Source organism: Oncorhynchus tshawytscha, linkage group LG13 (genome assembly GCF_018296145.1).
Source record: "Oncorhynchus tshawytscha isolate Ot180627B linkage group LG13, Otsh_v2.0, whole genome shotgun sequence".
Taxonomy (NCBI): Eukaryota; Metazoa; Chordata; class Actinopteri; order Salmoniformes; family Salmonidae; genus Oncorhynchus; species Oncorhynchus tshawytscha.
Window position 1 is genome coordinate 94,204,654 of NC_056441.1, and position 26,502 is coordinate 94,231,155.

General features: G+C 44.5%; 1 protein-coding gene across 1 annotated transcript in view; it reads right to left on the reverse strand.

The window, feature by feature from the left end:
* The window catches only part of cntn5 (contactin 5), a 471,145-nt gene that overhangs the window by 297,343 nt on the left and 147,300 nt on the right, over positions 1-26,502 (reverse strand). Inside the window, exon 6 of the mRNA XM_042296548.1 lies at positions 14,814-15,017. Within this exon, the coding sequence (XP_042152482.1) occupies positions 14,814-15,017 (204 nt within the window). The remainder of the gene's footprint in view (positions 1-14,813; positions 15,018-26,502) is intronic.

Consider the following 26,502-nt stretch of genomic DNA (forward strand, 5'->3'; position numbering starts at 1 on the left):
CATGTTGAGATGTGGGGTAATGGCTGTACATGTTGAGATGTGGGCTAATGGCTGTACATGTTGAGATGTGGGCTAATGGCTGTACATGTTGAGGTGTGGCTAATGGCTGTACATGTTGAGATGTGGGCTAATGGCTGTACATGTTGAGATGTGGGCTAATGGCTCTACATGTTGAGATGTGGGCAAATGGCTGTACATGTTGAGATGTGGCTAATGGCTGTACATTGTACATGCTGAGATGTGGGCTAATGGCTGTACATGTTGAGATGTGGCTAATGGCTGTACATGTTGAGATGTGGGCTAATGGCTGTACATGTTGAGGTGTGGCTAATGGCTGTACATGTTGAGATGTGGGCTAATGGCTGTACATGTTGAGATGTGGCTAATGGCTGTACATGTTGAGATGTGGGCTAATGGCTGTACATGTTGAGATGTGGGCTAATGGCTGTACATGTTGAGATATGGGCTAATGGCTGTTCATTGTACATGTTGAGATGTGGGCTAATGGCTGTACATGTTGAGATGTGGGCTAATGGCTGTACATGTTGAGATGTGGGCTAATGGCTGTTGAGATGTGGGCTAATGGCTGTACATGTTGAGATGTGGGCTAATGGCTGTACATGTTGAGGTGTGGCTAATGGCTGTACATGTTGAGATGTGGGCTAATGGCTGTACATGTTGAGATGTGGGCTAATGGCTCTACATGTTGAGATGTGGGCTAATGGCTGTACATGTTGAGATGTGGGCTAATGGCTGTACATGTTGAGGTGTGGCTAATGGCTGTACATGTTGAGATGTGGGCTAATGGCTGTTGAGATGTGGCTTATGGCTGTACATGTTGAGATGTGGGCTAATGGCTGTACATGTTGAGATGTGGGCAAATGGCTGTACATGTTGAGATGTGGGCTAATGGCTGTACATGTTGAGATGTGGGCTAATGGCTGTACATGCTGAAATGTGGCTAATGGCTGTACATTGTACATGTTGAGATGTGGGCTAATGGCTGTACATGTTGAGATGTGGGCAAATGGCTGTACATGTTGAGATGTGGGCTAATGGTTGTACATGTTGAGATGTGGGCTAATGGCTGTACATGCTGAGATGTGGCTAATGGCTCTACATGTTGAGGTGTGGCTAATGGCTGTACATGTTGAGATGTCGGCTAATGGCTGTACATGTTGAGATGTGGGCTAATGGCTGTACATGTTGAGATGTGGGCTAATGGCTGTACATGTTGAGATGTGGCTAATGGCTGTACATGTTGAGATGTGGGCTAATCGCTGTACACTGTACATGCTGAGATGTGGCTAATGGCTGTACATGTTGAGATGTGGGCTAATGGCTGTACATGTTGAGGTGTGGCTAATGGCTGTACATGTTGAGATGTGGGCTAATGGCTGTACATGTTGAGATGTGGGCTAATGGCTGTACATGTTGAGATGTGGGCTAATGGCTGTACATGTTGAGATGTGGGCTAATGGCTGTACATGTTGAGATGTGGGCTAATGGCTGTACATGTTGAGATGTGGGCTAATGGCTGTACATGTTGAGATATGGGCTAATGGCTGTACATTGTACATGTTGAGATGTGGGCTAATGGCTGTACATGTTGAGATGTGGGCTAATGGCTGTACATGTTGAGATGTGGGCTAATGGCTGTACATGTTGAGATGTGGGCTAATGGCTGTACATGTTGAGATATGGGCTAATGGCTGTACATGTTGAGATGTGGGCTAATGGCTGTTGAGATGTGGGCTAATGGCTGTTGAGATGTGGGCTAATGGCTGTACATGTTGAGATGTGGGCTAATGGCTGTACATGTTGAGGTGTGGCTAATGGCTGTACATGTTGAGATGTGGGCTAATGGCTGTACATGCTGAGATGTGGCTAATGGCTCTGCATGTTGAGTGTGGCTAATGGCTGTACATGTTGAGGTGTGGCTAATGGCTGTACATGTTGAGATGTGGGCTAATGGCTGTACATGTTGAGATGTGGGCTAATGGCTGTACATGTTGAGATGTGGGCTAATGGCTGTACATGTTGAGATGTGGGCTAATGGCTGTACATGTTGAGGTGTGGGCTAATCGCTGTACATTGTACGTGCTGAGATGTGGCTAATGGCTGTACATGTTGAGATGTGGCTAATGAAGAACTAGATAATTAATATCATATTAAAGATTTCTGTAGAACTAGCAAATTGAGTTTTATGTGCTCCCACCACCCCCAAAAATCAACAGCATTTTCATACTGTACATGTACTGTGGCCTGTTTTATGTTCCAACTTAATTTCTTTATTGAGCCAATTAATTCTTCTTCTTTATGCTCTCTTGTTTATGGCACGTCAGGTCAACCAATTACATGATACAGTCTGTGTCTTGAACCCTGTCAAAGCCTCTTTAAATCCCAGTCTTGATGAAAGTCGATTATTAAACCTCTGGTTTCACATCCTGCTCCAAGTGAAGGATGTAACGGAAACATTTGAGTTAGGGGAAAAATAAATGGAAAGATGATTTAGAAACTCAAATAACAAAGGAAGATATCTAACTCGTATGTCAGGGATTAACATCTAGACTAACTCGTATGTCAGGGATTAACATCTAGACTAACTCGTATGTCAGGGATTAACATCTAGACTAACTCGTATGTCAGGGATTAACATCTAGACTAACTCGTATGTCAGGGATTAACATCTAGGCTAACTCGTATGTCAGGGATTAACATCTAGGCTAACTCGTATGTCAGGGATTAACATCTAGGCTAACTCGTATGTCAGGGATTAACATCTAGGCTAACTCGTATGTCAGGGATTAACATCTAGGCTAACTTGTATGTCAGGGATTAACATCTAGGCTAACTCGTATGTCAGGGATTAACATCTAGGCTAACTCGTATGTCAGGGATTAACATCTAGGCTAACTCGTATATCAGGTATTAACATCTAGACTAACTCGTATATCAGGTATTAACATCTAGACTCGTATGTTAGAGATTCTTGAAAGACGGTGCAATCTCACATTTTTCCCCCAAAACATTTGTCTTAATATTAACAAAATTTGAAATATATATTTTGATAGACCAAATTATCAGTTATCACACTACGTAAAGGAACACCGTCATATTTTTTTTCTCATAAAATGCAAATAACTGGATTCATTTAAATGACATCAGACACCATAAAATGCAATTAACAAGATTCCTGTCAATCATGTCAGATACCATGAAATGTAACTAAATGGATTTGTGTCAATCATGTCAGACACCATAAAATGCAATTAACAAGATTTGTGTCAATCATGTCAGACACCATTAAATGCAGCTATATGGATTCCTGTCAATCATGTCAGACACCATGAAATGTAATTAAATGGATTCCTGTAAATTACGTCAGACACCACAAAATGCAACTACCTGTATTCATGTCAATTTTGTCAGACACCATGAAATGCAACTAACAAGATTTATGTCAATTTTGTCAGACACCACAAAATGCAACTACCTGTATTCATGTCAATTTTGTCAGACACCATGAAATGCAACTAACAAGATTTATGTCAATTACGTCAGACACCACAAAATGCAACTACCTGTATTCATGTCAATTACGTCAGACACCATGAAATGCAACTAACAAGATTTATGTCAATTACGTCAGACACCATGAAATGCAACTAACAAGATTTATGTCAATTACGTCAGACACCATGAAATGCAACTACCTGTATTTATGTCAATTACGTCAGACACCATGAAATGCAACTACCTGTATGTATGTCAATTACGTCAGACACCATGAAATGCAACTACCTGTATGTATGTCAATTATGTCAGACACCATGAAATGCAACTACCTGTATTCATGTCAATTACGTCAGACACCATGAAATGCAACTACCTGTATTTATGTCCATTACGTCAGACACCATGAAATGCAACTAACAAGATTTATGTCAATTACGTCAGACACCATGAAATGCAACTACCTGTATTTATGTCAATTACGTCAGACACCATGAAATGCAACTAACAAGATTTATGTCAATTACGTCAGACACCACAAAATGCAACTACCTGTATTTATGTCAATTACGTCAGACACCATGAAATGCAACTAACAAGATTTATGTCAATTACGTCAGACACCATGAAATGCAACTACCTGTATTTATGTCAATTATGTCAGACACCATGAAATGCAACTAACAAGATTTATGTCAATTACGTCAGACACCACAAAATGCAACTACCTGTATTTATGTCAATTACGTCAGACACCATGAAATGCAACTAACAAGATTTATGTCAATTACGTCAGACACCATGAAATGCAACTACCTGTATTTATGTCAATTATGTCAGACACCATGAAATGCAACTAACAAGATTTATGTCAATTACGTCAGACACCACAAAATGCAACTACCTGTATTTATGTCAATTACGTCAGACACCATAAGAAGTAAAAACCGTTGTTTTTCTAGATTTAGAACATAACATCTAGCACAGCAAATCCATCAGTAGAGATCTTTCCAGAGCGTGAGTGGCCTTGTTGCACTACATGTAATGAGAACATGAATAAGGGGTCCTTACAGCTGTCCCTGCTCATTCCTGATTCATTTGGGATTTTAGATTTTAGACAAATCAGGAGTTGACCAAATCTCCAGACACATATTTTTATTTTTTTGGTGGGGGGGCGGTCTACCCACTGGAGAGTTATGCTTCCCTCTCAACGCCACTTTGTTTATTCAATGCAGGTAGAACTAGTTACATTGCTGCTGTACAATGAAAAGGTAAAGAAAATAGTTAATCTATTTTGTTGCGCTGTTAAATTTGTACTGGTTGTTTCCTATCTGATGTACTCAGGGTGTTTGTTACATATCAGTTGAGCTGCGTGTACCACATGAAAATGCTATCATTTCAGCTGCATTCCCTGACAAATGACCACAGATTCATCACAAATTCACAACAGTCTGTTTGATTGAAGTATATGTTCCAACATCGAGCTGCAGCTTTGGAATAATTGCATCCGTTCTATTTTCCACTGCGACCTGCCATTTAGAATTGGTTTGCCGACGGCAAGTCGGACAGGTTCCACAATGAAAATATGCAAGAACATTAGTTTGATAAAGACAAAGAGAGTATTTTCATCAGAATCATTCAGCTTAGCACTACTCACCAAACTGATGTTGTTGTCACACCCTGATCTGTCTCACCTGTCCTCGTTATTTTCTCCACCCCCTCCAGGTGTCGCTTGTTTTCCCCAGTGTATTTATCCCTGTGTTTCCTGTCTCTGTACCAGTGTATTTATCCCTGTGTTTCCTGTCTCTGTACCAGTGTATTTATCCCTGTGTTTCCTGTCTCTGTACCAGTGTATTTATCCCTGTGTTTCCTGTATCTGTGTACCAGTGTATTTATCCCTGTGTTTCCTGTCTCTGTGTACCAGTGTATTTATCCCTGTGTTTCCTGTCTCTGTACCAGTGTATTTATCCCTGTGTTTCCTGTATCTGTGTACCAGTGTATTTATCCCTGTGTTTCCTGTCTCTGTGTACCAGTGTATTTATCCCTGTGTTTCCCGTCTCTCTGTGCCAGTGTATTTATCCCTGTGTTTCCTGTCTCTGTGTACCAGAGTATTTATCCCTGTTTTTCCTGTCTCTCTGTGCCAGTGTATTTATCCCTGTGTTTCCTGTCTCTCTGTGCCAGTGTATTTATCCCTGTGTTTCCTGTCTCTGTGTACCAGAGTATTTATCCCTGTGTTTCCTGTCTCTCTGTGCCAGTGTATTTATCCCTGTGTTTCCTGTCTCTCTGTGCCAGTGTATTTATCCCTGTGTTTCCTGTCTCTCTGTGCCAGTGTATTTATCCCTGTGTTTCCTGTCTCTCTGTGCCAGTGTATTTATCCCTGTGTTTCCTGTCTCTCTGTGCCAGTGTAGGTATCCCTGTGTTTCCTGTCTCTCTGTACCAGTGTAGGTATCCCTGTGTTTCCTATCTCTGTGTACCAGTGTATTGTCATGACGTTGCCCTCTTTGGGTACAGCGAGCACCATCCCCCTCTTTCTGTCTCCTACACTCAGGCTGCTCCAACCTCAGGTCATAAATTCCTGTAGGAGATTATCTCCTCATGGCCACAGTATAGAGAGAGAGAGTGAGTTTTCATAGAGAGAACAAAGGAATTTCTTCCACCTCACAGAATTTGAGGTCCGAACAACATTTATGTTCTGGAGAAGGTAAAACAGTTGGGTGAGGAATTCAGCTACGAACTGGTCCATTTGGTACAATTACGTGAAACTCATGGGAGACAATATGGCCACATTACCATGACACTGTTTATATAATATCCTCAGATATGAGGTTTACATCTAATTATAAGTATAAAATGAATGAGTGAGGATGATACTGTTTGAAATTGTGTAATGTGATTTTGGACTGTTTATTGAAGGAAACTCCAATTCCCTTTGGAGTTTAACTAAATCAGAGGACCGCCCATGAGTAGATAGGACCTGGTGTCATGAGACAGCCTTTTTCTGCTCTTCCGAATAAAACCCCCACCTTGAGAATTTCTCAACAGACCATGTTTCTCTCTCTTTACGAGAGGACTAAGGTTGAGACCAGTTTACCTCGATAACAAAAAACAAGATTTGAGTAGATGGCTGAATCTTTTAACCACATGGTTAAACTCTTAGTCTATCGATACTGACAGAATAAGAACAAGTATTTGATATTAATTACTAGTCTGCAGCTAGGAATTCGGTATCATTGAACGCAAAGACCGACAACCACCGAAACACCTGTCCATAATGACATGAATGAATGTCACTCTGAACTATCTATCCTAGCCACGACAGAGAGAGGGCGGACAAACTCTCCAACAGAAACAAACTTTTCAAAAGAGATCCCGATGACACACTGAGTGTAAATATATATATTGATTGCAATTATTCCCGAATGAGTGATCGTTCAAGTGCAAAGGATTAGTATTTCAATTGTTATAATTATCATCTTTGTCGTGTCTCATCTCAGTTGACCCCCACTTCCCTTTGTTTCCACCAAGCCGCGATACCGGTTTATACCACTAGGGAAACTCCGTTATCATTTCCTTGTAACTATCTACTGTTTGTTTATGCATGTCTTTGAATCACTAAGTTAGTAAATAAATTATTTAAGACAATTGATGTATGGATGACTCATCGTAAAGACTGGGTTTGTGCAGATCAAAAATTTACAATGTTTGGAATGAGACTAACGTGAGGTAAAATAAATAATTCATTAATTAAGATGACTAATTGATCAGATATTAAAATATATCTGAAAAGTTGTATGAGGAAAATTATAACTTTGTAATTTGAATATTTTCCTTGGTTCCCCGACTTCCTAGTTAATTACATTTGGCTGATTAGTTAATCACGAAATGTTAATTACAGAGAATCTTTGATAAAAAACTATGAGTCTTCAGTTAATGATAGTGGAGACACAACAGTATTTATCCCTGTGTTTCCTGTCACGTTGTACCAGCGTATTTATCCCTGTGTTTCCTGTCTCTCTGTGCCAGTGTATTTATCCCTGTGTTTCCTGTCTCTCTGTGCCAGTGTATTTATCCCTGTGTTTCCTGTCTCTCTGTACCAGTGTATTTATCCCTGTGTTTCCTGTCTCTCTGTGCCAGTGTATTTATCCCTGTGTTTCCTGTCTCTCTGTACCAGTGTATTTATCCCTGTGTTTCCTGTGTCTCTGTTCCAGTGTATTTATCCCTGTGTTTCCTGTGTCTCTGTTCCAGTGTATTTATCCCTGTGTTTCCTGTGTCTCTGTTCCAGTGTATGTATCCCTGTGTTTCCTGTCTCTCTGTGCCATTTCGTCTTGTATGTTCCAAGTAAACCAGCATTTTTCCCATACTCCTGCCTTTGCAATTCTCTTTATCTAGTCCTCCCGGTTTTGACCCTTGCCTGTTCTGCTCTGTATCCGCCTGTCTGCCTTGACTATGAGCCATTCTGCTATTCTGTACCTGCCTGCTTTGACTACGAGCCATTATGCTACTCTGTACCTGCCTACTATGACTACGAGCCATTCTGCTACTCTGTACCTCCTGAACTCTGATCTGGTTTTGATTTTTGGCTGTCCACGACCATTCTCTTGCCTACTCCTTTTGGATTAATAAACATTGTAAGACTCCAACCATCTGCCTCCTGTGTCTGCATCTGAGTCTCGCCATGTGGCCGTAAATCATCCCCATACAGTGTTCACTGTATAATTGTCCATCCCAAAGAACAGGCAGAATAAACTAAATTTAATGTCTGTCTATCGAAAATAAGATACATTTAGGTCTGTAACCGTGCAATTTTTTAAAACTTTCAACTCACCAAATTGAGCCCCGTTTCAAATGATCTTCGAGAATAACCGTTCCAGAGGCATCACTTCACACTGGCAACTGTTTTCATTGGGAAAAACATTCTGTTCTATTTTATTCTGTTTTTTCACATCATGGTGGGGCTTTTTGTACTATAAAATAGATGTGTCTTGAATGTGATAAGGGCTCAGGAAATAAGAATATGTTGTCTGCTAAATTAACAAATCAAGGCTATGCCATATGCTTCTACAAGCAAGTGCCACTGCTGAGGTTACTGCCTTTTGAGACTGTCTTCCAACATATATATAATATAACCAGTCGTTATTATGCATCAATAAATCAATATAACATGGCACTTGTTGTTTTATTGACTAAATATACACCGAGTGTACAAAATATTAGGAACACCTTCCTAATATTGAGTTGCACCTCTTTTTCTGGCCCTCAGAACAGCCTCAATTTGCTGGGGCACACACTCTACAAAGTGTGGAAAGCGTTCCACAGGGACGTTGGCCCATGTTGACTCCAATACATCCCATAGTTGTGTCAAGTTGTCTGCATGTCCTTTGGGTGGTGGACCATTCTTGATACACATGGGAAACTGTTGAGTGTGAAAAACCCAGCAGCGTTGCAGTTCTTGACACAAACCGGTGCTCCTGGCTCCTACTACCATACCCCGTTCAAAGGCACTTAAATATTTTGTCTTGCCCATTCACCCTCTGAATGGCACACAGACACAATCCATGTCTCTATTGTCTCAAGGCTTAAAAATCCTTCTTTAACCAGTCATCCTCCCCTTCATCTACACTGATTGAAGTGGATTTAACAAGTGACATCAATAAGGGAATATATCTTCCAACTGAATTTACCTGGTTAGTCATGGAAAGAGCAGGTGTTCTTAATGTTTTTTTACACTCAGTGAATATGGGGCAATTTAGAAATTAGGATTTGTTAAATTTATTGGTTATGATAAATTATGCGTTGTTGCTCACTGTTGGCATATACTAGATAAATGTGAACATATTTTTTTCTGACCTTGTGTTCTACAGATATATTTGTACTTTATTTATTTGAGTACACAAGTTCAAAATCATTGTATTGTGTCACAGCCTAAGAAAAATGGTTGTGTTCTGTTCATAAATATGGATCCTTCTGTGAAGCAACATTGTATAATTGGAGGACTTCTATCTATTTATTTGTTACCCCCACTTTCAGACAAAGTCAGGCGCCCATGCATAGGGCACACTATATATTAATGTGTCCAAATACTTCATCGTATGGGTCAGAGGTGTCATGCCCATAGGGGCACAAGGGCATTTGCACGTCAGAGGAATTTTGTTGCTGACTGGACCAGGAAAAGAGTACCCCCCCCCCCCTGTCACTCTGACTGGACCAGGAAAAGAGTACCCTCCCCCTGTCATTCTGACTGGACCAGGAAAAGAGTACCCTCCCCCTGTCATTCTGACTGGACCAGGAAAGGAGTACCCTCCCCCTGTCACTCTGACTGGACCTGGAAAAGAGTACCCTCCCCCTGTCACTCTACCTAGTAAGGGGTTATTTCCAAGGTGAACCACGGAGCAAAGCTATGCTTGGCAGGACGCTAGAATCTAGTGGCTAGACAGTCTAGGGCGCGCAGACAGTATCGTCAGTGAATGAGGAGAGAGAGTGCAGAGCAACACACAGCATTTGATTTGAATTTAGCTGCCGGTGATGGGCAGGACTTGCAGGATGTATGTTTGTAAATTAATTTGACCAAGCTAAGTAGCCTATTGATTCGTTCTTGATGAATAAATACAACTAAAGCGTTTGGTTTCTCTGTAAGCCATTTCAAACTATCAGTAAAGTTATAGTAGATTGTTTATAACTATCTTATCTGCCTGCTACCAAGGCTGTTCAACTTTAGAAAAACAAGCAAAAATGTATTACTGAATGTACTGAATAAAACTGACATTCCTTTCGATATTTACCCAGATTTCTACAGAGGTACAGAGAAGCCTATTGTGTTTCTTTAAAACAGCTCAGGAGGTATGAACATACAGGCTGTAGAAAATGCTTATTTCAGGTGTTTGACAACGTTCTCCTCATCTCCTCCCGTTGCGTTGTGAAGGGAAGACCCATGACTTTACCACAGGGGTGTAACAGAGCCACGATGCAGTGAGGCAGGTTTGATTAAGTGTGTTAGAACCAGGGCAGGACAGAGGTGAGGCACCACACAGATCCAGCTTGAGCTTCGAACCCTCCAATGTAATTACCATCTACTTTCACTGGGGCATAGATGCCAGCATCTCACTGGACAGAGGCATAGATTGAACCCTCTGATTGGTCAGACTCCAGCATCTGGGGGAAGACACAGCTTGCAAGAGCTGAAGGGTTCAGCAGCGAGGTGTGCCAATATAATTTTCATCCTTTTAGACCCACATTCTCGGTACGGGCTGAATATGCGAGAGGCGTCTGCCAAGAAAGTGTTTGGTGTAATGGGCTGTACGGCTGAATGGAGCATCGTATTAGACACCTTTATGTTGTGGAGACTAACTTCTGAGAGAGCCTACCTTCTGAGAGAGCCTACCTTCTGAGAGAGCCTACCTTCTGAGAGAGACTACCTTCTGAGAGAGACTACCTTCTGAGAGAGACTACCTTCTGAGAGAGACTACCTTCTGAGAGAGCCTACCTTCTGAGAGAGCCTACCTTCTGAGAGAGCCTACCTTCTGAGAGAGACTACCTTCTGAGAGAGACTACCTTCTGAGAGAGACTACCTTCTGAGAGAGCCTACCTTCTGAGAGAGACTACCTTCTGAGAGAGACTACCTTCTGAGAGAGCCTACCTTCTGAGAGAGACTACCTTCTGAGAGAGACTACCTTCTGAGAGAGCCTACCTTCTGAGAGAGCCTACCTTCTGAGAGAGCCTACCTTCTGAGAGAGCCTACCTTCTGAGAGAGACTACCTTCTGAGAGAGACTACCTTCTGAGAGAGACTACCTTCTGAGAGAGCCTACCTTCTGAGAGAGACTACCTTCTGAGAGAGACTACCTTCTGAGAGAGACTACCTTCTGAGAGAGACTACCTTCTGAGAGAGCCTACCTTATGAGAGCCTACCTTCTGAGAGAGCCTACCTTCTGAGAGAGCCTACCTTCTGAGAGAGCCTACCTTCTGAGAGAGCCTACCTTCTGAGAGAGCCTACCTTCTGAGAGAGACTACCTTCTGAGAGAGACTACCTTCTGAGAGAGCCTATCTTCTGAGAGAGCCTACCTTCTGAGAGAGCCTACCTTCTGAGAGAGCCTACCTTCTGAGAGAGCCTACCTTCTGAGAGAGCCTACCTTCTGAGAGAGCCTACCTTCTGAGAGAGCCTATCTTCTGAGAGAGCCTACCTTCTGAGAGAGCCTACCTTCTGAGAGAGCCTACCTTCTGAGAGAGCCTACCTTCTGAGAGAGCCTACCCTCTGAGAACCTACCCTCTGAGAGAGACAACCTTCTGAGAGAGACAACCTTCTGAGAGCCTACCCTCTGAGAGAACCTACCCTCTGAGAGAGACCACCCTCTGAGAGAGACTACCCTATTAGAGAGTCTCTTGGTTTTTAAATACCCTTCCCCGACAACCTCACCATTGAATTAAATACCCTTCCCCGATAACCACATCACACCATTTAATTAAATACCCCTCCCCGATTACCTCCCCAAACCATTTAATTAAATACCCCTCCCCGATAACCTCCTCAAACCATTTAATTAAATACCCCACCCCGATAACCTCCCCAAACCATTTAATTAAATACCCCTCCCCGATAACCTCCCCAAACCATTTAATTAAATACCCCTCCCCGATTACCTCCCCAAACCATTTAATTAAATACCCCTCCCGATAACCTCACCACACCATTCATTGGCCACAAATATGGATAATACAACAATTCTTATTTTCCACCAGCTGAGGTAAGAAAGCAACCTGTTACTAGAAGAAGGAGAATGACTCTGTCTAATATGTCCTAGCAGAATTTCTCCTCTGCTTGTGTTCTTGTATGAATCAGTGTTTTAATGACGTCTGAACATAGGTCTGACATCCAGATCACGGGGACCACTTCCTCTCCTCATATTCCATCTTTGTAAATGAGAGGAACAATCTGATTTACTATGGTAATGAGCTTAGCGTTATGTATGTCTCCAAGGAGTGCTTCACAACAACACGTTTATTCAAATGCAGACAGACAGAGATGAGCTGGAGAGGACATCGTAGCGATGTAAAATGCTAAATACCTGCTGCCACATCATCTGCATTGCCAACCGATACCTGTTTTCCCGGGGCAGTCCTTTTCATTTAAACGCATTGGGAACCTTGGAGCACATTTACAATGACCCTCTGAAACCTTGACAATGACAAACAGCAGCGCTGCACCAGGTGATGATGAGCGACGCTGCACTAGGTGATGATGAGCAGCGCTGCACTAGGTGATGATGAGCGACGCTGCACTAGGTGATGATGAGCGACGCTGCACTAGGTGATGATGAGCGACGCTGCACTAGGTGATGATGAGCGACGCTGCACTAGGTGATGATGAGCGCACGCTGCACTAGGTGATGATGAGCACGCTGCACTAGGTGATGATGAGCGACGCTGCACTAGGTGATGATGAGCGACGCTGCACTAGGTGATGATGAGCGACGCTGCACTAGGTGATGATGAGCGACGCTGCACTAGGTGATGATGAGCGGCGCTGCACTAGGTGATGATGAGCGCGCTGCACTAGGTGATGATGACGCTGCACGACGCTGCACTAGGTGATGATGAGCGACGCTGCACTAGGTGATGATGACGACGCTGCACTAGGTGATGATACGCTGGTGATGATAGCGACGCTGCACTAGGTGATGATGAGCGACGCTGCACTAGGTGATGATGAGCGACGCTGCACTAGGTGATGATGAGCGACGCTGCACTAGGTGATGATGAGCGACGCTGCACTAGGTGATGATGAGCGACGCTGCACTAGGTGATGATGAGCGGCGCTGCACTAGGTGATGATGAGCAGCGCTGCACTAGGTGATGATGAGCGACGCTGCACTAGGTGATGATGAGCGGCGCTGCACTAGGTGATGATGAGCGGCGCTGCACTAGGTGATGATGAGCGACGCTGCATTAGGTGATGATGAGCGACGCTGCACTAGGTGTGATGATGAGCGATGCTGCACTAGGTGTTGATGAGCGATGCTGCACTAGGTGATGATGAGCGATGCTGCACCAGGTGATGATGAGCGATGCTGCACCAGGTGATGATGAGCGATGCTGCACCAGGTGATGATGAGCGATGCTGCACCAGGTGATGATGAGCGATACTGCACCAGGTGATGATGAGCGATGCTGCACCAGGTGATGATGAGCGATGCTGCACCAGGTGATGATGAGCGATGCTGCACCAGGTGATGATGAGCGATGCTGCACCAGGTGATGATGAGCGATGCTGCACCAGGTGATGATGAGCGATGCTGCACCAGGTGATGATGAGCGATCCTCTGTGTAGCCAGATGTATCAAAACACTCCTCAGGTCAGAGAAGAGAGAGAAAGAGAGGGAGACACACCTGAATCCAACACCTCTCCTCTCCTTTCTCCAGCACCGCCGTCCGAGCCTAGACCCCTGAGAGGCTAACAGTATAAAAATACCTAGCATCCCATTCACCAATGACAACCATTGATTCAGTTAATTTTATGCAGGAGAGATGATTTCCCTGACGGATGGTTTGGCCAGGGCACATTGTGCGTGATTAGAGAAAGCTACAAATGATAAAGCTTCCTGACCATCTATTCTTGACACTGTCAGCAGAGCTGAGGCCCTTGGCCACCAAGGGGAAAACACCTTTCAAATGAATATCTAATGTATGCTTACGTAAACACATTACAGGAAGTGAAATATTAGACCACTTCCGGGTGGCGTGCCTGAGTGCTCATGTATTACAGTACCTAAATCTGCCATTAGGTTTCCACCTGGATGAGGAGGGTACAGATTGTGAGGTATGAGGAGGCTGTCAGGGGCGTGTGTAGAGGGATGAAGGGGTGTGTCAGGGGCATGTGTAGAGGGATGAAGGGGTGTGTCAGGGGCGTGTGTAGAGGGATGAAGGGGTGTGTCAGGGAGTGTGTAGAAGGGTGAAGGAGTGTGTCAGGGGCGTGTGTAGAGGGGTGAAGGGGTGTGTCAGAGGCGTGTGTAGAGGGGTGAAGGGGTGTGTCAGGGGCGTGTGAAGAGGGATGAAGGGGTGTGTCAGGGGCGTGTGTAGAGGGATGAAGGGGTGTGTCAAGGGCATGTGTAGAGGGATGAAGGGGTGTGTCAGGGGCGTGTGTAGAGGGATGAAGGGGTGTGTCAGGGAGTGTGTAGAAGGGTGAAGGGGTGTGTCAGGGGCGTGTGTAGAGGGATGAAGGGGTGTGTCAGGGGCATGTGTAGAGGGATGAAGGGGTGTGTCAGGTGCGTGTGTAGAAGGGTGAAGGAGTGTGTCAGGGGCGTCTCACCATCTGTTCTGAGTGTCAGTGGCGTGGGCGGGCTGAGGACCCTGGCATTGGTCACTGTGTTCTTCACCAGACAGATGTAGCTGCCCACGTCGCTAGGCTGCACCTTGGACACGTACAGGTTGCCCGTTAACTGGGAGATGAACCGCCGGCTATCCTCGGCCACAAACGATGGGAACTCGTTGAACACCCAGCTGTACATGATCTCTGGAGAGGAGGAGGAGAGGAGAGTAGAGGAGGAGGAGACACGGAGAGGAGAGGAGACACAGAGAAGAGGAGGAGAGGAGAGGAGGAGGAGACACGGAGAGGAGGAGGAGAAGAGAGGAGACACGGAGGGGCACGCAAAACAAACATAAATGAGTATACGGATGAGAGTACTGTAGTCTACCTGAGAGAGGACGCCACAATCCACAATCCATGATTATCGAAATGATTATCGAAAACTTCAACAAGCATTTCTCAACAGCTGGCCATGCCTTCCGCCTGGCTACTCCAACCTCAGCCAACAGCTCCACCCGCCCCCGCAGCTACTCGCCCAAGCCTCTCCAGGTTCTCCTTTACCCAAATAGCATATGTTCTGAAAGAGCTGCAAAACCTGGACCCGTACAAATCAGCTGGGCTTGACAATCTGGACCCTCTATTTCTGAAACTATCCGCCGCCATTGTCGCAACCCCTATTACCAGCCTGTTCAACCTCTCTTTCATATCGTCTGAGATCCCCAAGGATTGGATATTGGATATCCATCCTGCCCTGCCTATCTAAGGTCTTCGAAAGCCAAGTCAACAAACAGGTCACTGACCATCTCGAATCCCACCGTACCTTCTCCGCTGTGCAATCTGGTTTCCGAGCCGGTCACGGGTGCACCTCAGCCACGCTCAAGGTACTAAACGATATCATAACCGCCATCGATAAAAGACAGTACTGTGCAGCCGTCTTCATCGACCTTGCCAAGGCTTTCGACTCTGTCAATCACCATATTCTTATCGGCAGACTCAGTAGCCTCGGTTTTTCGGATGACTGCCTTGCCTGGTTCACCAATTACTTTGCAGACAGAGTTCAGTGTGTCAAATCGGAGGACATGCTGTCCGGACCTCTGGCAGTCTCTATGGGGGTGCCACAGGGTTCAATCCTCGGGCCGACTCTTTTCTCTGTATATATCAATGATGTTGCTCTTGCTGCGGGCGATTCCCTGATCCACCTCTACGCAGACGACACCATTCTATATACTTCCGGCCCGTCCTTGGACACTGTGCTATTTAACCTCCAAACGAGCTTCAATGCCATACAACACTCCTTCTGTGGCCTCCAACTGCTCTTAAACGCTAGTAAAACCAAATGCATGCTTTTCAACCGTTCGCTGCCTGCACCCGCACGCCTGACCAGCATCACCACCCTGGATGGTTCAGACCTTGAATATGTGGACATCTATAAGTACCTAGGTGTCTGGCTAGACTGTAAACTCTCCTTCCAGACTCATATCAAACATCTCCAATCGAAAATCAAATCAAGAATCGGCTTTCTATTCCGCAACAAAGCCTCCTTCACTCACGCCGCCAAACTTACCCTAGTAAAACTGACTATCCTACCGATCCTCGACTTCGGCGATGTCATCTACAAAATTGCTTCCAACACTCTACTCAGCAAACTGGATGCAGTTTATCACAGTGCCATCCGTTTTGTCACTAAAGCACCTTATACCACCCACCACTGCGACTTGTATGCTCTAGTCGGCTGGCCCTCGCTACATATTCGTCGCCAGACCCACTGGCTCCAGTTTATCTACAAGTCCATGCTAGGTAAAGCTCCGCCTTATCTCAGTTCACTGGTCACGATGGCAACACCCATCCGTAGCACGCACTCCAGCAGGTGTATCTCACTGATCATCCCTAAAGCCAACACCTCATTTGGCCGCCTTTCGTTCCAGTTCTCTGCTGCCTGTGACTGGAACGAATTGCAAAAATCGCTAAAGTTGGAGACTTATCTCCCTCACCAACTTCAAACATCTGCTATCTGAGTAGTTAACCGATCGCTGCAGCTGTACATAGTCTATCGGTAAATAGCCCCCCCATTTTTACCTACCTCATCCCCATACTGTTTTTATTTATTTACTTTTCTGCTCTTTTGCACACCAATATCTCTACCTGTACATGACCATCTGATCATTTATCACTCCAGTGTTATTAATCTGCAAAATTGTAATTATTCGCCTACCTCCTCATGCCTTTTGCACACTGTTTATAGACTCCTTTTTTTCTACTGTGTTATTGACTTGTTAATTGTTTACTCCATGTGTAACTCTGTGTTGTCTGTTCACACTGCTATGCTGTATCTTGGCCAGGTCGCAGTTGCAAATGAGAACTTACCTACCAACCTAGCCTACCTGGTTAAATAAAGGTGAAATAAAAAATAAAAAAAATACTGTAGTCTACCTGAGAGAGGACACCACATTACTGTAGTCTACCTGAGAGGACACCACATTACTGTAGTCTACCTGAGAGAGGGCACCACATTACTGTAGTCTACCTGAGAGAGGACACCGCATTACTGTAGTCTACCTGAGAGAGGACACCACATTACTGTAGTCTACCTGAGAGAGGACACCAGATTACTCTAGTCTACCTGAGAGAGGACACCAGATTACTGTAGTCTACCTGAGAGAGGACACCAGATTACTGTAGTCTACCTGAGAGAGGACACCACATTACTGTAGTCTACCTGAGAGGACACCAGATTACTGTAGTCTACCTGAGAGAGGACACCAGATTACTGTAGTCTACCTGAGAGAGGACACCAGATTACTGTAGTCTACCTGAGAGGACACCAGATTACTGTAGTCTACCTGAGAGAGGACACCAGATTACTGTAGTCTACCTGAGAGAGGACACCACATTACTGTAGTCTACCTGAGAGAGGACACCACATTACTGTAGTCTACCTGAGAGAGGACACCAGATTACTGTAGTCTACCTGAGAGAGGACACCAGATTACTGTAGTCTACCTGAGAGAGGACACCACATTACTGTAGTCTACCTGAGAGAGGACACCAGTGTAAGACTGCTGCTGCTGTTACGCACTGTTAGATGCATTCATCTTAGATAGCTAGGTGAGACAACCACATATCACAGTCAAATATATAGAATACGAATAATCCATTCCAGCTAAACTATGGATATATCGACGAATAAGACATCCGAGGACATTAATATTTTACACACACACACGAAGGTACCCATAAGCACACATTTCTGATGAAAAACACAAATGTGAAAAAAAAGTGTTGATTTGGCATTTGGGAAATAAATTCTTCAACTCCTCATATCAACTGTTCAAATAGCACCCTATTCCCTATGTAGTGCACTACTACTACCAGGGCCCTCTGGTCTAAAGTAGTGCACTACATAGGGAAATAAGGCTTCATTTGGGACGCAGGCTTAATCTTCTTCGCTTTATAATAGAGCCAGACGCCGTAAGTAAAAAGCAAACAGCCAAGTCTCCTCCAACTTTATATTTTAATCAAAAGAAAAGTTGGATGTTAACATCACAAGTTGCTTGTCTTGAATTTGATTTATGATAAACAGAATGGGGTAGAACTCACTTTTTCTGGCTGGCAGACTCGGCAGCACAGATGTGCATATAAATTAATTATATAGAAATGATCTATATACAGTGGGGCAAAAAAGTAGTTAGTCAGCCACCAATTGTGCAAGTTCTCCCACTTAAAAAGATGAGAGAGGCCTGTGATTTTCATCATAGGTACACTTCAACTATGACAGACAAAATGAGAAAGAAAATCCCAAAAATCACATTGTAGGATTTTTAAAGAATTTATTTGCAAATTATGGTGGAAAATAAGTATTTGGTCAATAACAAAAGTTTCTCAATACTTTGTTATATACCCTTTGTTAGCAAGGACAGAGGTCAAATGTTTTCTGTAAGTCTTCACAAGGTTTCACACACTGTTGCTGGTATTTTGGCCCATTCCTCCATGCAGATCTCCTCTAAAGCAGTGATGTTTTGGGGCTGTTTCTGGGCAACACAGACTTTCAACTCCCTCCAAAGATTTTCTATGGGGTTGAGATCTGGAGACTTTCTAGGCCACTCCAGGACCTTGAAATGCTTCTTACGAAGCCACTCCTTCGTTGCCTGGGCGGTGTGTTTGGGATCATTGTCATGCTGAAAGACCCAGCCATGTTTCATCTTCAATGCCCTTGCTGATGGAAGGAGGTTTTCACTCAAAAGCTCATGATACATGGCCCCATTCATTCTTTCCTTTACACGGATCAGTCGTCCTGGTCCCTTTGCAGAAAAACAGCCCCAGAGCATGATGTTTCCACCCCCATGCTTCACAGTAGGTATGGTGTTCTTTGGATGCAACTCAGCATTCTTTGTCCTCCAAACACGACGAGTTGAGTTTTTACCAAAAAGTTCTATTTTGGTTTCATCTGACCATAATTGTGTGTTTTGATGTCTTATCAGGGCAGAGAGAGGCTGATATCATGATGTTCTGTCTTGTGTGTGTGTGTGTGTGTGTGTGTGTGTGGGTACAGAAACCCAACAACAGGTCTGTGGTACATCCTATTACCCTTCATAAAGGTGCCATTTTGGGACACACCAATGTGACTCTTTAGCTGCTTTACTAATAACTGTTGTTGTTGATGAAGTTCTGACCCCTCCAGGGCAAAGAACAGTTTTATCCTATAGACAGAACACATAACTGTAGATTGCATAAAAGTGTGTTAGGCCTTAAACCTCAAAGGCACTGCTATTGTTTTATGGAGTGCATGGACTATAAAAAAAAATAAGAAATCACTCAATTCACTTGAAACTTGAGAATACATTTGGGAATACATTTATATTCAGGAAGAAGATTGACACAACTGGAAGAAACTGCTGCAACTGATACACTCAGACATCACCCAGTAGTTAACGTCACAGAAGCATATTCCTGTTGATCAGAAACCAGAACAGAACAACTCCCCTATACGGAGCCAAACTATTTAAAATAATACCCTGTTCCACATTGAATCCTCCTACAACACAACACCAAATAATGAAAAATAAAAGAACCATTTGTTTTATGTTCTCTGTATAACGTCTTCATTTATCCTCACTTTCAAAACAAAATAAATAGCATCATTAAAGGTGTAATCTGCAGGTCAAACGACAACAAAGCAGTCACCCCACTACTGTTTCTGATACATGAGGGGTGATGGGGCTGAATAAATGTTATCGCTTTCAAATCCGTAGACAGCTATGGACACCGACTTACCATCTACGTACTGAGTAAGTTCAAAATGACAGCTATGGACACCGACTTACCATCTACGTACTGAGTAAGTTCAAAATGACAGCTATGGACACCGACTTACCATCTACGTACTGAGTAAGTTCAAAATGACAGCTATGGACACCGACTTACCATCTACGTACTGAGTAAGTTCAAAATGACAGCTATGGACACCGACTTACCATCTACGTACTGAGTAAGTTCAAAATGACAACTATGGACACCGACTTACCATCTACGTACTGAGTAAGTTCAAAATGACAGCTATGGACACCGACTTACCATCTACGTACTTTTTTATTTATTTTTTATTTCACCTTTATTTAACCAGGTAGGCTAGTTGAGAACAAGTTCTCATTTGCAACTGCGACCTGGCCAAGATAAAGCATAGCAGTGTGAGCAGACAACACAGAGTTACACATGGAGTAAACAATTAACAAGTCAATAACACAGTAGAAAAAAAAGGGGAGTCTATATACATTGTGTGCAAAAGGCACGAGGAGGTAGACGAATAATTACAATTTTACAGATTAACACTGGAGTGATAAATGATCAGATGGTCATGTACAGGTAGAGATATTGGTGTGCAAAAGAGCAGAAAAGTAAATAAATAAAAACAGTATGGGGATGAGGTAGGTAAAAATGGGTGGGCTATTTACCGATAGACTATGTACAGCTGCAGCGATCGGTTAACTGCTCAGATAGCAGATGTTTGAAGTTGGTGAGGGAGATAAAAGTCTCCAACTTCAGCGATTTTTGCAATTCGTTCCAGTCACAGGCAGCAGAGAACTGGAACGAAAGGCGGCCAAATGAGGTGTTGGCTTTAGGGATGATCAGTGAGATACACCTGCTGGAGCGCGTGCTACGGATGGGTGTTGCCATCGTGACCAGTGAACTGAGATAAGGCGGAGCTTTACCTAGCATGGACTTGTAGATGACCTGGGGCCAGTGGGTCTGGCGACGAATATGTAGCGAGGGCCAGCCGACTAGAGCATACAAGTCGCAGTGGTGGGTGGTATAAGGTGCTTTAGTGACAAAACGGATGGCACTGTGATAAACTGCATCCAGTTTGCTGAGTAGAGTGTTGGAAGCAATTTTGTAGATGACATCGCCGAAGTCGAGGATCGGTAGGATAGTCAGTTTTACTAGGGTAAGTTTGGCGGCGTGAGTGAAGGAGGCTTTGTTGCGGAATAGAAAGCCGATTCTTGATTTGATTTTCGATTGGAGATGTTTGATATGAGTCTGGAAGGAGAGTTTACAGTCTAGCCAGACACCTAGGTACTTATAGATGTCCACATATTCAAGGTCGGAACCATCCAGGGTGGTGATGCTGGTCAGACGTGCGGGTGCAGGCAGCGAACGGTTGAAAAGCATGCATTTGGTTTTACTAGCGTTTAAGTGCAGTTGGAGGCCAAGGAAGGAGTGTTGTATGGCATTGAAGCTCGTTTGGAGGTTAGATAGCACAGTGTCCAAGGACGTGCCGGAAGTATATAGAATGGTGTCGTCTGCGTAGAGGTGGATCAGGGAATCGCCCGCAGCAGGAGCAACATCATTGATATATACAGAGAAAAGAGTCGGCCCGAGGATTGAACCCTGTGGCACCCCCATAGAGACTGCCAGAGGACCGGACAGCATGCCCTCCAATTTGACACACTGAACTCTGTCTGCAAAGTAATTGGGGAACCAGGCAAGGCAGTCACCCGAAAAGCCGAGGCTACTGAGTCTGCCGATAAGAATATGGTGATTGACAGAGTCGAAAGCCTTGGCAAGGTCGATGAAGACGGCTGCACAGTACTGTCTTTTATCGATGGCGGTTATGATATTGTTTAGTACCTTGAGCGTAGCTGAGGTGCACCCTTGACCGGCTCGGAAACCAGATTGCACAGCGGAGAAGGTACGGTGGGATTCGAGATGGACAGTGACCTGTTTGTTGACTTGGCTTTCGAAGACCTTAGATAGGCAGGGCAGGATGGATATAGGTCTGTAACAGTTTGGGTCCAGGGTGTCTCCCCCTTTGAAGAGGGGGATGACTGCGGCAGCTTTCCAATCCTTGGGGATCTCAGACGATATGAAAGAGAGGTTGAGCAGGCTGGTAATAGGGGTTGCGACAATGGCGGCGGGTAGTTTCAGAAATAGAGGGTCCAGATTGTCAAGCCCAGCTGATTTGTACGGGTCCAGGTTTTGCAGCTCTTTCAGAACATCTGCTATCTGGATTTGGGTAAAGGAGAACCTGGAGAGGCTTGGGTGAGTAGCTGCGGGGGGGTGGGACGGAGCTGTTGGCTGAGGTTGGAGTAGCCAGGCGGAAGGCATGGCCAGCTGTTGAGAAATGCTTGAAGTTTTCGATAATCATGGATTTATCGGTGGTGACCGTGTTACCTAGCCTCAGTGCAGTGGGCAGCTGGGAGGAGGTGCTCTTGTTCTCCATGGACTTTACAGTGTCCCAGAACTTTTTAGAGTTGGAGCTACAGGATGCAAACTTCTGCCTGAAGAAGCTGGCCTTAGCTTTCCTGACTGACTGCGTGTATTGGTTCCTGACTTCCCTGAACAGTTGCATATCGCAGGGACTATTCGATGCTATTGCAGTCCGCCACAGGATATTTTTGTGCTGGTCGAGGGCAGTCAGGTCTGGAGTGAACCAAGGGCTGTATCTGTTCTTAGTTCTGCATTTTTTGAACGGAGCATGCTTATCTAAAATGTTGAGGAAGTTACTTTTGAAGAATGACCAGGCATCCTCAACTGACAGGATGAGGTCAATGTCCTTCCAGGATACCCGGGCCAGGTCGATTAGAAAGGCCTGCTCACAGAAGTGTTTAAGGGAGCGTTTGACAGTGATGAGGGGTGGTCGTTTGACTGCGGCTCCGTAGCGGATACAGGCAATGAGGCAGTGATCGCTGAGATCCTGGTTGAAGACAGCAGAGGTGTATTTGGAGGGCCAGTTGGTCAGGATGACATCTATGAGGGTGCCCTTGTTTACAGATTTAAGGTTGTACCTGGTGGGTTCCTTGATGATTCGTGTGAGGTTGAGGGCATCTAGCTTAGATTGTAGGACTGCCGAGGTGTTAAGCATATCCCAGTTTAGGTCACCTAACAGAACAAACTCTGAAGCTAGATGGGGGGCGATCAATTCACAAATGGTGTCCAGGGCACAGCTGGGAGCTGAGGGGGGGTCGGTAGCAGGCGGCAACAGTGAGAGACTTATTTCTGGAGAGAGTAATTTTCAAAATTAGTAGTTCGAACTGTTTGGGTATGGACCTGGAAAGTATGACATTACTTTGCAGGCTCTCTCTGCAGTAAACTGCAACTCCTCCCCCTTTGGCAGTTCTATCTTGACGGAAAATGTTATAGTTGGGTGTGGAAATCTCAGAATTTTTGGTGGCCTTCCTGAGCCAGGATTCAGACACGGCAAGGACATCAGGGTTAGCAGAGTGTGCTAAAGCAGTGAGTAAAACAAACTTAGGGAGGAGGCTTCTGATGTTGACATGCATGAAACCAAGGCTTTTTCGATCACAGAAGTCAACAAATGAGGGTGCCTGGGGACATGCAGGGCCTGGGTTTACCTCCACATCACCCGCGGAACAGAGGAGGAGTAGATTGAGGGTGCGGCTAAAGGCTATCAAAACTGGTCGCCTAGAGCGTTGGGGACAGAGAATAAAAGGAGCAGATTTCTGGGCATGGTAGAATATATTCAGGGCTTAATGCGCGGACAGGGGTATGGTGGGGTGCGGGTACAGTGGAGGTAAGCCCAGGCACTGGGTGATGATGAGAGAGGTTGTATCTCTGGACATGCTGGTTGTAATGGGTGAGGTCACCGCATGTGTGGGAGGTGGGACAAAGGAGGTATCAGGGTTATGAAGAGTGGAACTAGGGGCTCCATTGTAAACTAAAACAATGATAACTAACCTGAACAACAGTATACAAGGCATATTGACATTTGAGAGAGACAAACAGCGAGGCATACAGTAATCACAGGTGTTGAATTGGGAGAGCTAGCTAAAACAGTAGCTAAAACTAAAACAGTAGGTGAGACAACAACAGCTAATCAGCTAGCACAACAACAGCAGGTAAAATGGCGATGACTAGGCAGGGAGGGTCGGATTAACTACACACAGAGCCTGAGTGCAGCTGGGGCCGACAGATAACACATAAACAAGCAGAATGGAGTACCGTGATTAATGGACAGTCCAGCATGCATCAGCTATGTAGCCAGGTGATCAGTGTCCAGGGGGCAGCGGTGGATGGGGCAGGGAAGCTGGACTGGCGAGTATTATCCAGGTAAGGTAAAGGCCGCTGGCAGTGGCTAACAATGACTAAATAGCTTGTAGCTAGTTAGCTGGTTAGCTTCTGGAGGTTCTTGAGTGTGTTCTAAAAATAAAAAATAATAGCGATTCCGTATCACATTGGGTGAGGCAGGTTACCGGAAGGTATAAGCAAATTAAAAATCGAAAAGAGATTGAAAGTAAATATGGGTCCAGTGAGTGTTTGGGACGCGGCGATTCAGACGGTTAGCAGGCCTGTGCTAACAAGCTAACAGTTAGTAGGCCGGGGCTAAACAAGGTAGCAGTTAGCGGACCGGGGCTAAACAAGGTAGCAGTTAGCGGACCGGGGCTAAACAAGCTAGCAGTTAGCAGGCCGAATTAGCAAGCAAGGAGATAGCTAGGGCTAGAAAGTTAGCCTTTGGGGGGCGTCGCGATGGGGTGAGTCTGCTTATGCCTCTTCATGTGGTGACATCGATAGACTGGTCGTGGGTCCGGATATTGTAGCCCAGGAGTATGCTTCGGTGGTAGCACTGGAGCTCTGGCCGGGCTAGCTTCAAGCTAAGTGGGTGGAAACGCTAGCCAGGAGTAATCATCCGGGGTTGCGGTTAGCTAGTTAGCTAGTTGTGAAGATCCAGCTGAAAATGTTCCGTTTACGGTGGGAATCCGGGGATAAAAAAATAAATAAAAAATATAGGTCCGTTATGCTCTGGTTAGAGTCGCGTTGTTCGAACTGGCGAGAGCTTTCCGAGCTAAAGGTTAGCTGATGACCGGTTAGCTGAAGACCGCTAGCAATGGTTTGTTGACTGATACCTGGTAGTTAGCTGGCTAGCTTCAGTTGAGGGGATCCGAAGTAAATATAAGTACTTTAGAAAAAAATAGCTACATTGGGTGAGGCGGGTTGCAGGAGAGTATTTAGAAGTTCAGGTTTAGCAAAATGTACTGAGTAAGTTCAAAATGATACGTTTAACCATGTTTTGAGGCTTTACACTCTCTTTGTTTACAATTATATTGTGGACAAACAATGGAGCAAAACAACCTTATATTTTAGGTTCTGATGGGGTACGAGTGTTTAGCTAAATTCACAAGGCATACAGTAAGTTATATTCTTCAACAATCAATAGCGATATCTCCTTCATTTTAAAGTCTAAACATTGGTGTATTAATCACACATTGCCACTATTCATGACTACGTTGATCCACAACCTTCACAAGGCTTTATTGTATAAACAGGATTAAACCTGCAAGTTCATTATTTGACATGACATCTCATTGTTCTGTAGTCACCTTCACATAATGCTAAATATTAATTCACTCAATCAAAACACTCCTGCTACAGCCTCTGTAACACGAGGCACTCCTTTTTGCCCTTCCCACAATCCTGCTCAATTTCTATACTGCTGTCTGTGTCCCAAATATAACATTATTCCCTATATATTGCCTATGGGCCCTGGTCAAAAGTAGTGCACTACCCTATGGGCCCTGGTCCAAAGTAGTGCACTACCCTATGGGCCCTGGTCAAAAGTAGTGCACTACCCTATGGGCCCTGGTCAAAAGTAATGCACTATCAAGGGTTCCATTTAGAACACAGTCCTGTTCTGAAGGAGTAAAAATGTTCTAACGGACTTCACATAATATAAATAAGTATTGGCATTAGGCCCTAACCCTAACCTAAACCTAACCTAACCCTAACCTAACCCCAACGTAACCCTAACCCATTAGGCTAACCCTAACCAAACCTAATCTAACCTAATCTAACCGAACCCATTAGGCTAACCCTATCCTAACCCTAACCTAATCTAACCTAACCATAACCCATTAGGCTAACCCTAACCCTAACCTAACCCTAACCTAATCTAACCCTAACCTAATCTAACCTAACCCATTAGGCTAACCATAACCTAACCTAACCTAACCCTAACCCTAACCCATGTCAATCACTACTGATCTTATTTCACAACCTGGCAGGCCAAGGTGTGATGTTCATTAAATTTCAATCAGACCGATTGGTCGATGTTCCTTCACACAGAACATTGGCTAGCTAGCGCTGCGGGGAAAAAGTGAAGTAAAAATGTATATACAAACATTGAGTCAGAAATGAATACACCACGGCTATTAGACGCAGAGCGACAGAAAGCAACAGAGCAAAT